This window comes from Ciconia boyciana, chromosome 17 (assembly GCF_034638445.1).
Source record: "Ciconia boyciana chromosome 17, ASM3463844v1, whole genome shotgun sequence".
NCBI lineage: Eukaryota > Metazoa > Chordata > Aves > Ciconiiformes > Ciconiidae > Ciconia > Ciconia boyciana.
In genome coordinates, this window is record NC_132950.1 from 8,983,250 (window position 1) to 8,996,273 (window position 13,024).

The window sequence follows — 13,024 nt, forward strand, 5'->3', positions numbered from 1 at the left end:
TGGGAGAGGCTGGGGAAGATGCCAAGCTGTGCAGCTGCACCCACTGCTAGCGGACAGCATGGTTCAGAAACTGCCGTTGGCGGCACAGTTAGGTTTTCCCTTGTCTGTGGCAGCCCCCTGGGGTTTTGCCTGGAGCAGTGAATGAGTTTATATTCTAGTTGGCTGAGCCCTCTAGAAGGGGTTTGCTAGCTTGAATTATTTAATTTATGGGCATCCTTTTGCTGCTGTAGATTTCCATTTGCTTTCAGTCCTGCTGGAGGTCTGGCCTCAGCTGTGTCTGTGGTCATCCTACACTGACTGCCTTTAAAGCTGGGGAGTTTGGCAGTCCTGCAGCATTTCCCAGTGGTGTTTCATGTTCATGAGATGGAAAACCCCAGTGACTCCCAGCCCGTGTCCAGCAAGCCCAGCTTCCTGCCCCTGTGCTTTGGTCTGTCCCTGTGCAGTGCATGTTAGTGAGTGCTAACGAGAACTGACAGTGATGTTTGTGTGATATATGGGAGACCCCAGCAGCCCCAGAAGCAGCCAGTGACCCTGAGGGGCAGATCGTTCGTGTATGGTTGTTGGTGTAGCTTGCAGAAAGCTAAAGCCTTGCTGTTCCCATGCTGAAGCATTCTCTGAAATGCCTTTGTTAACTCCTGGGAGTTCTCTTGTGCTGAAGTCAAGGATCATAAATCCAGTAATGATGGCTCAGCCTGGCTGTTCTGTCTGACCTCATCACCATAGGCAGTACCTCTTTCAAACAGACCTTGCCTTCCTCTCAGTGCGGAACTTGGTTGATGGGACATTAACGCTAATGAGAATGGGGTTGCATGGATAGCAGGATTGCGTTTCCTCCCTGAGCTGCATGCGCATGCACGGCTGCGGCTGGTCGCTGCTTCTGATCAATGGCCTGGCTTTTATCATCTCCATCTACAAATGGATGCCTGAGAATTGCCAAGCAGTGATCTCATGACAGCAGCCTTGCTCTGCATGCTCTCCACATCCTGCATCCTAATTGCTTATCCTGCCTTCCTTCCCTTCCGTAGTCCTGCTGCTACGGACATTGTGCATACATATGTGCTTCCTGTCTTCCAAGCGGGCTGTTGAATGAAGCAGGGAGCAGTTACTGGCGTTCCTGTACTGCAGCCGGGCTCATTTTGGTCTGATGGCTTCAGTCTGGCCTTCCTGCTTCTAATGGGATGTGGGCAAGTGATGTGCCTGCAGTGCTGCTTTCAGGGAGCGTATGTAAGAATGGAGCAGGGCTTGGCAGGTCTAACTCCTCTGCCCTTTCCTGGTGCTGTCTGACTTGCCCTGATCTGAGCACTAAATGCTTTTCCTGCTCTACAGGCAGGAAATCATTGTGCTGAGACTGTGTGGCCCCAGTGACACTGAGCTCCTAAAGGCTGCTGGGACCCAACCCTTCTTGTGAGCTGTCTGTGCTGCACCTACTAGCTGAGTCAGGCCTGTCAGTGGTATTCACAGGTTTGATAATTCTGGGCTTGGGGAGCATCGGTAGATGGATTTACAGAGGTTTGTGTCCCCCAAAGTCCAAGAGCCACCTGATGGGAAACACTGAGTGCAGAGGCTGAAGTGAAAGTACATATGGTCCCAGCAAGGGGCCCAGAACTGCACAGAAGCAGCAAAGGTAGGCTGAGTCTGGAGCACACATCTGCAGGTTTTCGGCATGCCTCGGTACCATGTGCTTCAGTTTCCAAGGTGAGTGCTGTGACCTTTGCTCTGCCTCGTTCCCCGCAGGCGCCTGGTGGGGCGGCTGGAGAACATGAGAAAGAATGCGATGGGCAACGGCCTCTCCCACTGTCTGCTCTGCGGTGAACTGCTCGGGCTGCTGGGCAGCACGTCGGTCTTTTGTCAGGATTGCAAAAAGGTGAGTTTGGTCACACAGGTTCTGCCTGTTCCTGGTAGCAAATCTGTCCAGAAAAGGCCACTAGGCCTCTCAGAAGCTAGATAGCTCTGCAGAGTTAACTTACCTTAGCCCCACTTGTCTAGGTCGGTGCTGTCAAACCATCAGGTTTTCTCTTGCACCCTGGTTATCTTATTCCTCAGGATCCTGAAGTGCCTAAACTGCACTTAGTGCTGAGATGGGGTGCATCAGCCCCCTCTGCACCTCCCACTCTGGGGTTGCAGAGTGGGAGAAGGGGCAGGAATGTATGGCTGTCAGAGGCAACTCATAAAAGGGTCTGTGTGCTTTACTGTTATTTACTGCAAGGTTTGCCCTTAGACCTTCCAGTAATGTGTCTCTTCAGAGGACTCAAGTCCATCTTCAAGTTCCAAACCAGTGTAAGGTTTCCAACCCCGATACATAAATTAGCCTGTGCATCAGTGACTGCCCGTGTTTGTATATGTTATTGGCAGGACTGCATGGGTGCTATTTGAAAGGCAGCATCAGTTTGCAGTTTGCTGTTCTGCCAGTGCCCTGGGGGACGATTGTTTCTTGTCTAGACTCTGCAACCAAGGGGTTAATCTGTATTGCTGTGGAGATGATGATCTCCAAGGCAACCACCTTATCCTCCCTCTGCTGGGAGGCTGTTTTTCCTGCACTTGAAGCCCATCTTTCCCTGGGGAGGTACCTCTGTAAGTGGCTTTGCCTCAGCATGTTGCCTGGGGAGAGGTGAGGGTACCTGCTGGGTGCAGGAGTGTTTCTGACTTGCTGGTGGTAGGGTGGAAGGGAGCAGCCTGTGCTGACTCTGTCCCTGGTGGGTACTGGAGCCAAGGAGACATTTGCCCATGTCACCCACCCTGTCCTATGGAGCCCACAGGACAGTACTTAGTAAAACCCGCTCCTTTACCATGCATGTTGGCACCTCTGTGGTTAAGCAGCCATGCAGGCCATGATTGAGAACCTTTCGTAATGGCACTGCTGGGGTCTGCGAGTTGCAGTTCTCATGCAGAGCAGGCTGCCCGGCAGGGCCTGCACTGGTCCACGGTTGGTTGTGGCACTGCTGGGCTTAGAGCTCTTGTAAGAGGGAAGGGAGGTGGGTGCCCCTTGCAGTCAGAACCGAGGTCCCAGCATCCCTCCATACGTGCTCTCTGGGCAGGGAGCTGCTGTGAGCTGTGCTGCCTTTGCTGTCGAGGGAGTTTCTCCACTGGATCCAATTTGCAGAAGTAGCTTGACCGAGGCAGGACTTATGCAGAGGATTGCTTGTAAGGCAGTGACTGGGAAAGTAAACACAAATCTTTGAACCCCTGGGTGCTAAGCCAGAGATAAAGTAGCTTTTTAGGAAGGAGTGGGGAAGGAAGCAGCAGGAAGGTACTGCAAAGTGAAAGGTCTGGTTTAAATGGGAGCTACAGGGCAGCTCTCTTAAAGAGGAGTATGGGCTCTGTGCACACATGTCTGTGGAGAATGAAGGGCTGGATGGCAGACAAGGAGACGGCTAGCTGTTTCCTGAATTTCAAGCATGCGAAATAACAGGATGTGCTGTATTCTTGCCTTCTTCCCTTGGTGATTCTGCTCTCACCTTGTCTGAAGCCAGCTAGGTCACATTGCCACAGCACTTTCTAACCTCCTTCCTGTGAGCCTTGTACACTAATGAGAAGGCAAAAGCTGGCGCAGACACTTCCCTGCCCTGTCCATTTGCAGTTGCAGGTAGTAACCCCTCCAGCTAGTGAGGATGCGTGAGCCCAAGGCTCTGGGAGGGCTCTGATCAGAAAACCCCAGAGAAGGGATGGGTTTTTCTGTGGTTCTGTCCTTTTTGTCTGGAGCCTGTTGGGCAGTTCAGGAGGACTCATATCCAGGTTGATTTAAGGTGACACTCTACTTTTCCAGTGTGCGTTTTGCAGCTGCTTTCAGCTTGGCTGCACTTTTCAGCTGTGTGCAAGCTCAGGGCAATCCTGACTGGGTGCCCTGGGCTTCTCTCCTTACTGCTTTTTAATGTTGTGGAGTGAACTCAGGGAACAGTCAACCCTTCGGCAGAGCACACAGAATGGACTGTTACTTTAAGCTTGTTCCCTCTCGTCCAGGGATATCCATCACTCGAGCAGTGTTGTATGCAATAAGCAATGACCTGTCAGGGAATTATGGATTTTTAAAGTTCCTATTTTTCTTGCTAGCGTTGCTCTGTTACCGTCTCATTGCAGCCCATTTAATTCAATAACAGGAATTGTTGTAATGATGCATCTGAAACATAGCAAAGAGCTTACCTTCAGCAAGTCCCTTCTGCTGAATAGAGGTTCTATATTTCTTGTAGCCTGGTGGATTTTGTAAGCACCACTTTCTTTTTTATGAAGAATATTTTTAATATTAGTTTTTATTATCTTAGAAATAAATGCATTATGGCATTATGCAAATCCAGATGTGCTAAGAATAGCAGTAGTTAGACAAAGCATAATGTGTCATTTACCACGGAGAGGATATCAGTATCCTGTGTAAAAGGTTAAGTATAAGTAGAAGAAGAAAGTGCTTTATCTTGTATTTAATGAGGAGTGGAGCTGCATTTAATGTCCTTGATTTTTATGTCGTCTTCTGAGGGGTTGTGAGTGATGCTCAATTTTCCAGCTAGTCTGCAGAGAAGGGGAGGAGGAAAGCCCCGTTTTGTATTGGAACTTTCAAAATTTATGGCTAGGAATAAAATCGCTTGGAAACTTCCACTAGAGGGAGTGTTTGAATGTGCTATACGTGTGGGGATTGGGACCTTTGAGGGTATTTAAGACTGAGCTGCTCCCTCCGATTTTTGTTTGTGGGAGAGAATTTGGAGTACTTCAGGTGATGTCTGCTAATTGCATCTGCAATCCCTCTCGGCTTGGGTAGCACCATGTTGAGTATTGACGCACCAGACCCAATAGGTTGTTCCTTATTTCTTTGTTCCCTATTTTCCTTATTTCAATAGGATGAGGGCAAGGACAGGAACAGAGAGATGGAGAGGAGCACCAGCCTCTGTGGGGCTGCTGGTGCCACCTCCCACACTCTGTGCAGCACGAGTCAGGGACAGACCTGCCTCTGGACTATGCTGACCAAAATAGTTGGGTGTGTTTATTCATGCAGTGAAGCCATTGCCTCAGGTACCATCGTTCTGCCGCTCTCCTCCTCCAGGCATGGGCACTGAGGGCTGAGTGAGCCACTGAGACTTCCGTGCCTGGACACAGACCTCCTGGCTCAGAGGAGGAGCAGCCTGATTAGGGGGATATGTAAAACCTTAGCTGGGGAGATTAAATTCACATGTCTGTCTAAGCAAGGTTTTCCTCTCCAGGGCCCTCTTGTGAGTGGCTTTTGCTCTGTGAGGATCAAAGGATTCATCCCATTTCTCATTCAAGCTGTAAGCCAAGCCTGATACACATCAGCTTCATTATATAATATTAGGTGATTCAGGTTGTAAATGGCTTGTAATGCCAGCGGAGACATGAAAGTTCCCTTGTGCAGCAATAGGAGCCGTGTGGCGCTATCAAGCATTCTGCTCAGGAAATGTGCGTGTAGGCATGGTCGTACCCGCTTCCTAAGCAGCCACAAATCAATAGCTGCTGACCGCGTGCTGAAATGGAGGGGAAACCGTGGGGTTTAAGACTACGTATGTGAGGGAAGGGAGGAGAGGATTTCCAGTCTTGCACAAACTTGCGCTTGTTTTGTACTTGGTTACAGCTGCTTTCCATGCCACAGTGATTGGGTTTTAGGATTTAGGAGAATAAAAAAAAAATGCTCTAGAAATATGCCTATTGGTTATGGGGTTTGATTTGCCCTGTCCAGTTCTCTTCTCACCCTGCAGTCAAGGACTGTGCTGTAGATTTGCCTTTGTCTCATGTCCATATAGACCTGAAGCAGCTTCCTGCAATCAGTGGTTCTCCAGGATAAATAAGAAAATTGTGCCATATTTAGGTTTTTAAGGAAAGCAAAACAGAACTGTTGGGGCAGATGCTTCTTGACCTTCTTTCTCCCAAGGGCTGTATGGCTGTGGGGAGTTGCTAATGCCACTTTTTTTTTCTTTTTTTCTCTCTCCTTGTTTCAGAAAGTTTGCACCAAGTGCGGAATAGAAACCTTTGGAACCCAGAAACGTCCCCTTTGGTTGTGCAAGATCTGCAGTGAACAGAGAGAGGTAAAATGCAACTGTGGAGACATGGGGCTCAGCAGCATGCACCTACCTGCCCCAAGTCTGTGCTGAGTGTGTGTGGGCTCTTCCCTGTGCTGGGGCACTGGGAGGGGAGCTTGAGATGGGGTTTGGGTGGCTCGGCTGGAGGCCAGGCAGGCTCAATGAATAGGCACAATGGTGACAACTTTGGTTTATGAGGGGGTGGAGGGAAAGAAACACACCAGCCCCTGCAGCCTGAATGGCTTTGTGGAATTTTTCTAGCTATGGTCATAAAGAGAATGTTACCTTTGCTGCTGCACTCTCCCTCCTAGTTCTGTGGCAAATAAACTTGACTAACACTGATTCTTTAATACAGCTGGAGAGATCTATAGCATAGCCGCAATATTTACCCCTCTAAAAATAAGTAGGATTGCAGCTTTTAAGTCTGTTTTCCTTCCTGCCTGCAAAATTCCATAACTTGCCAGTGTGTGAGACTTCTAATGTAGGTCTCTAAATTTTTATATCCTTCATCGTTGACTTTACACTGCAAAAAGTAATGGCCTGCCTCAATTCTTGTCTGCCAGCCAGCATCCACCAACATCAGGGCTTGTTGCTCTACAGTGAAGTCAGTGAATTTGTTCTGTGATTACAGAAGGATTTTCACTTGTTCCCATCAATTTATTTTGGGCTTTTGCTTGTGGTCCTTGAACATCAATCCGCTGCAGTTATTTCTGACCACTGCAACCGACTGTGAAACCCGGGTGCTCTGCTAAATCAATTTTTGAAGTGTAGTGAGAGCGTTTGTGCAGGTGTTTGAGATGCTGACATTTTTTTATACTAGTTGTGGAAACTTAGCATTGCTTAGGTTTTACATAGGAGGGGATTGTCTGTGTGGGAGCACTTGCAAAGTTCATGTTCAGGTAAGATGAGGGGTACGTGGATGCTGCTGGCCTTTAACTTTTGAGCAGCAGTGTGGATGTGGGTAGGGCAGGCAAAGAGCATTCCAGCTCCCTGAAGATTGCTAATAATTTGATATACTGAATCATCCAGATGTTTTGAATTCCAGATGGAAGTCCTAAAATGGAGAGTGAGGCAGGTCAAGATATTTTCTGTGTTCTGCAGGGAGATGGGTATGGGACTAAAATTGACTTTCTTTTTTTCTGTTCTTTTTTTTTTTCTCATCCCCCACTGTATAATTGGTTTATTTTGCCTATTTCTTATAAAAATAATGAGGAGCCATGGTCACTGGACAGAGAATAATATTAACCTGTCCAGTAAGTGTTATGTGCCACCAGTGTGTGAGGGTACGGTAACCTTCAGAGCTCGCTCTCTCCGTGAAACCTGAGATACGGCCAAAGTGCTTCCCTAATGAAAATGGATGGAACTTTCCCTCTTAGACTAGCTAAAAAATAGCCTGATCTTACTTCCCAACCCTAAGCTTCATCTTTATTTTTTTGATTCTCTTTAAGGTTGGTTCAGGTCTGTCTCCTTTCTTGTTTGCAATGGTGCTGGTGCCCTGACCGGGAGAAGGTTGGAAGGGTCACAGTGTGGACACGCAGTCAGGCATCAAGTCATACATCCCCTCTGTCTTCCCACATGCTCTGCTTTTATTTTGGGGGAAGGCAGGAAAGCATTGAGAATTAGCAGGAGCCTTGAGGCATGTCAGACATGGCAAGGAAGTTGAGGCAATATCAGAATAAGTGCCTGATCAGGTCTTCCCTAAGAGTCTGTGTAAGGAAGAGATGAGACTCTTAGGCCTCAGGCTTGATGGCTGGTACTAGTGCACTCCCTGAAGCTGGTTCAGGTGTCATGATATTACACGGCATGCACTAAATTACCAGGTTTCTTTTAAGGGCTTGTGTTCACAACCAGTTCCTTGTTGCTGTCTGTTTCTGTGATCTGGATCTGACTTGTATTGCCATCTGCTCTGGACCAAACCCATTTGGCCATGCTCTTTGCTATCAATGAGTGCAGATGGATGTCTGCTCTTTGGGATCAGATATTCTCATTTCTGTCTAACCTCTGAATCCCCTGCATGGTGAGTAGGTATTTGCCCCATTTTATTTCCTGGGATCCAGGCGGGGAGCTTCAGGAACCCACCAAAGCACTGTGGGTTGTGTGATACAGTAACAAGCCAATACCACCCTTCTCTCCCTTTCTCAATGCACAGTGTGACTGAGCAAGGTGGTTCTTTAGCCCATGCCAGTGAAGCACATGCTTAAAGTAGGCTTGTCCCAGGCCACTGGCAACACCTCCCAACTTGTTGGGCTGTGCTCAGGCACCTAAACTTGGCCGGCTCTAGTGGGTGAGTGTTTGATGTTGGTCTGGAGTGCCCCCCCCAGCAGGTGTGATGAGATGTGGTGTTTCCAAGCTAGGTGATTCCCTCCACATCAGCACTTCGATCACCGTCTGTAATTTTCTGAACCACCGCTCAAGCTATTTGGGCATGACATTTATGAAGCTCTCAACTCTGTTAGTGAGACACTGTCAGGCACTGAAGTGAGAAAGGGAGGTCATTTGGAAACCTGGATGGACTAAATGATGTTGGCTAGAGTTAATAAGTGTCATCTGACTGGGACAAGAGTCTAGGACTATAATTGTCCCCTTTAGCCTCTGCCACACTCTGAGTGAGCACGTGAGTCTTGTGGCCCGCCGGGATGGTGGGGTTGGACGTTCACATATACCAGCTAACAGCCAAAGTGTGCAGCACTGTTCATACATGCTAAAGCTCTCATCCCTCCATCTTCCTTGTTGTTATTTATCCCTGTAGGCTTCATTTAAGCTAGGGTAAGTTTAGTGACATGTGGTAGTCATCTTCTGCCTTTTGCTGTGTGGACAGAATCTGTGCTGGCTTCGGTTACGATTAAATCATCAGTATGCTTGGGTCAGGCAGAAGATGACCAAAGTAACAAGCTATTGTTTACATCAATTTTTCAGTTGGAGTCGAATGCTTGATGCCCATAGATCCCTTTGGGAATCCCAGCCTCAGCCACTCAGAAGTGTTCTTTGCTGCTTTCTGTTTCCTTCAAAAAACCTCCACTGGGAAGGCTGTGCTGCATAGCAATGAGAAACAAGTTGCTCTGACACTGTCTTACTTCTGGAGAGTGGAGGTGATTAATGGATTCTGCCTGCTGCTTGTGTCCCAATCATCCAGAAGCAAAACGGCATGTTTGGCAGCACTTGAGCTGCTGAACGTGATGTGTACACGCTGGGTGAGGGTCTCCGAGCTGCCAGAGAGGCACTGGTAGGAAAGTACTGTGTTCTCACACAGCCGGGACCTGACAGAGCCTGGATGTTCCTCCTGGCAAAGAGAACATCCCCAAGGACCAGCAGACACCCCTGCATCATAAGTGCATCTCTTCTTCCTGAAATAAGATAGACCTCATCTGCTTTAGGCCAGAACTGGCCTGTTGGAAATACCACTTGTCCCAGCTGTTTGCAGAAGCATCTATTGAAAACTCCCTTTTGTTCTTCCTGGATTCTGTGGACGTTTTCCTTTGCAGTGTCTTCTGAGGGTGATGGAATTAAAGTGGGTGTGGATTGTGTTTTATTGTTCCTGCAAGCAAGGGTAGAAGCAAATTCAGTCAAGCTCACATTCACTTTCGAGGGCAAGAATCTCCCTTCCTTCTTCCCTCCTCCATGAGCTGTATCGCCTTTCTTGGCTTTGCATCTTGCATTGCCTTTCTGGAGACTGATCATGGAGGGCTGATCCACCTTGGGGCAGTCCTGTTTCTGCACGCATATGAAGTCCTGTGGCATGATCGGGGTGCTGATCCCTGACTGCAGCAAACGTTGGCCATGGGTTTGCAGTGAGCCTGTTTGCTAACTTGGCAGTGAAGCAGTGATGCACCCATGGGAATGAGAGTGCAGGGCAGAAAGGGAGCAAGTCCTCCAGCAAAACGGGCTTATTGCAGCGGCTGTCAGAGGAGCAAAACTGCCTGGGAGGAGCTGTGATACAGCTGGAATGATTCCCTGCTGTCAGGCCTCTGGCAGAGCACGTGAGCTTGATAACAGCTTGGGCAGCAGTGCCCATGTTGAATTAGTCGTGTGTGGCTGAAGTCTGCCTGTCACCTGGCCTGAAGGGGAAATGGGACCTGCTGTGTTTTGTCAAATCCCTGCCCAGCTGTTTAACTCTCTGCACAGCCTTGTTTTGACTGATACCACCAGGTTCTGCAAAGCACCTTCCTGAATTACCACTTTATACATATATTTTTTTATATCCATAATTAGTGATGCTATCATCGTAATTAAAATCCTCTTGGAAGCATTTGTGCACATTTACATTTGAATTGACACATCCAAAATTGTAGCGATAATGAAAACAGTTTAAGTAGGGTGGGGGGAGATAGCTTTTTTTAAACCCCATCAAATATGAAAGAGAGTGTCAGCTATCAGGGACCTGTTAAAGTTTTAATTTGCCCCCTCTGCTTCACTTTCCCTTTAATTTCTTCTCCTTTGCTAAATGGCATTTTCATGGCTGGCTGCATTTCTTGGTTTATCACAATAAACCATGCAGAGGGAGAAGATTACTGCGCTGGAAGAATGGAGTTGTCTCCTCCCCTTTTGCCCCCAGGGCTTCCCTTTTCACATATACACTCATATCATTTTGAACATTATAAAGCAACATAGCCCAGGGTTATTCCTGCCTGGCATGATGATTTCTTGGCAAAATACCATGCTGATGGAGGGGAGTGTTTATTTTGGGTGACTCTGGATTGAATCGAAGTGATGTGCACCTGTTTGCAATTCAAAGAACTCATCAATAGCCTGCCATATTATTTTGGGGGGTGGTAGCAAGTGGTTAGACTCAAAATAGTGTCCTCTAGAATAGAGCCACAGGAAAAAAAGAGGCCTGATTGAGAGGGGAATGATAAATTGTTGAAGGCTGGCAGCCATTGCAGCTTGAGAAACGTTGGGGTCAGAGGTGCGATAGATTTTGCTATTCCGGAAACAAAGCTCCGAACAGCAATTTCACTGCCTTTTAATTTTCTTCATCCTCAAGTGCTGAATGTGGGAGTTGACAACAGATTGCTGTAAATAATGTAATTGGAAATCTCTGTGTTATGGAAAAGCAGATGAATGCAAATAACGAAGCTGAAGAGTGCTTGCTCTTTCTCCTTGCCAGTGGTTTGCAGCGTGCCAGAGCTATGGTGGAGAGCTGGGACAAAGTGAGTGTGTGGGCATGTGCTGCGTGAGGGCAATGGCAACGAAGTCCTCCCAGGGTGGTTGCATTTGCAGGTGCCTTTCTCTTCATTAAGCATTGTAGCCCAGGAGAACCTGCTCCCCCGCCTTTTGGCTGCTGGGGGATTGACCCAGTAACGCTGGTGTCAGCATGGGAAGCTAAAGGTAGCTGTTTTCCTCTGGCACAGCCCAGCCGGGGCTGCTGCGAAGGAAGGGGGCTTCAGAATGAGAACAGCTACCGTGTGGCAAGCAGTGGGTGGAGGGGCAAAATGTGGCTTTGCAGTGAAGAGCCTTCCTAAGCATCTCTGTTTGGGAGACTCATGGCTTGGTGAAGCGAACGTGGGGGGAGCTGCAAGTATTTGTTATGATTCCTTCAGCTGTGATCCCGTCCCTTGGTCAGCAAGTCCTAATGTTTTCTCTGTTTAGGAGTTTGTTTTAGCACTTGTATGTTCAGAGAAGGAGAAAGAGGAAGGAGAAGTTTGAGCAGTGAATGTGTTTCACCAGGGCCCAGTGATTCTCCATTAGGTCCCATTTACAGGCTGCACGTGAATGTGCTAGATAAAAATATGCATCTGCTTCTGACTGTCTCATCCTGTAGCTATTATGGCTTGATGCAACTTTAATAGGAATATTATCAGGGTTATAAAAGGCATTGAGCTCTCTGGACTTGTCATGGCCATGGCCGTTAAATTGATTTGAAGTAATAAAAAAAGGAGTCTGTTGCTAAAGTAGCTCTTCTCCCCCGTGTCCTCCCCCACTTCGCTTTAGGGTAGTTTAGGTGTCAGGGGAGGCAGAAGGACAGGAGCCTGAAGGAAGTCAATGTTTAGCGTGGATTTTGGTTGTGTTTGGCAGGGCCGGTTCGAGCTCAGTGGGCCGGGGACAGCTGCAGCTGGTGAACTGTGGTGTGGCTGCTCTGTCCTGAGCCACACACTGGGCCACCACATCCTAATCTGGGATAATGCAGATACAGATCTTTACTCCTCTCTGTCAAGCACTCAGAGCAAGGGATGATCAAGGTTACTTAAAATTGGGTTGTTACAAGAGACTGGAAGGGGCTGGCTGCCCCTCTTGCTGCTGAAATTCCAGCTCCACCCAAACTCAGGCTGCCGTGGGGGCTGGATTTCACCTTACGTGCCAACGGGACTGGTGGGAGCAAAACTCTCTCCTTGGAAAGCGCAAACTCCTGCTAATAAACAGGAGTTTTATTCTTGAAGCACTGTTATAGATTTATTAATATAAAATAAAGCAAGAACTTTGCTGTCAGTCCACTCTTGCAATCAATGAAACTACCATCAATAGCAGTCAGCAACATCGATTTGTTTTGATGCATGGATGCTAAAACTAACCTGTGTGCCCATGTGCAGGACAGAACGTGAACTGTGGTCATTTTGGATGGGGCACGCTGCTAACCTGGGGGGAGCAGAGGTACTAAAGTAATATAGGGGAGAGCATCTTGCTGTGGCTATTTTAGAGCTGATTTCAAAACAATTTCAGTACTGCTGTAATGAGACCAAATGCTGTTAGAAGCACCAATTTAAAGTGAATATGTATGCATAGAATCAATTTTATACTAGTATTACTACATCAGAGCTGGGTGTATTATATAATTAACTCTTTCTATAACTGGACTTGCTTTGGGGTAGTGAGAAACCTGGGGGTGACCAGCCTTTTCTTACAGCAATCCTTGCTGTGTCTGGTTTTATGGTGTGCCTAAATTGTAGTTCGCCTGAAGATAATAGGTCTCTTCGGTGCTTCAAATTAAATTACAGATGTTGCAAGGTCTGCTCAGAGAACAACTGTAAGAAAGGGTTGCTTCCTCCCCAGCAGTTTGTGTGGGCAAGCTACATGTG

The 13,024-nt window shown here is 47.7% G+C and overlaps 1 protein-coding gene across 2 annotated transcripts in view; it reads left to right on the forward strand.

Annotated features, from left to right (window-relative positions):
• Nucleotides 1-13,024, forward strand: part of RPH3AL (rabphilin 3A like (without C2 domains)) — a 42,684-nt gene that overhangs the window by 9,813 nt on the left and 19,847 nt on the right. For both annotated transcript variants that reach the window (XM_072881929.1, XM_072881930.1), the window contains exons 4-5: nt 1,735-1,864; nt 5,934-6,020. In XM_072881929.1, the coding sequence (XP_072738030.1) occupies nt 1,735-1,864; nt 5,934-6,020 (217 nt within the window). The remainder of the gene's footprint in view (nt 1-1,734; nt 1,865-5,933; nt 6,021-13,024) is intronic.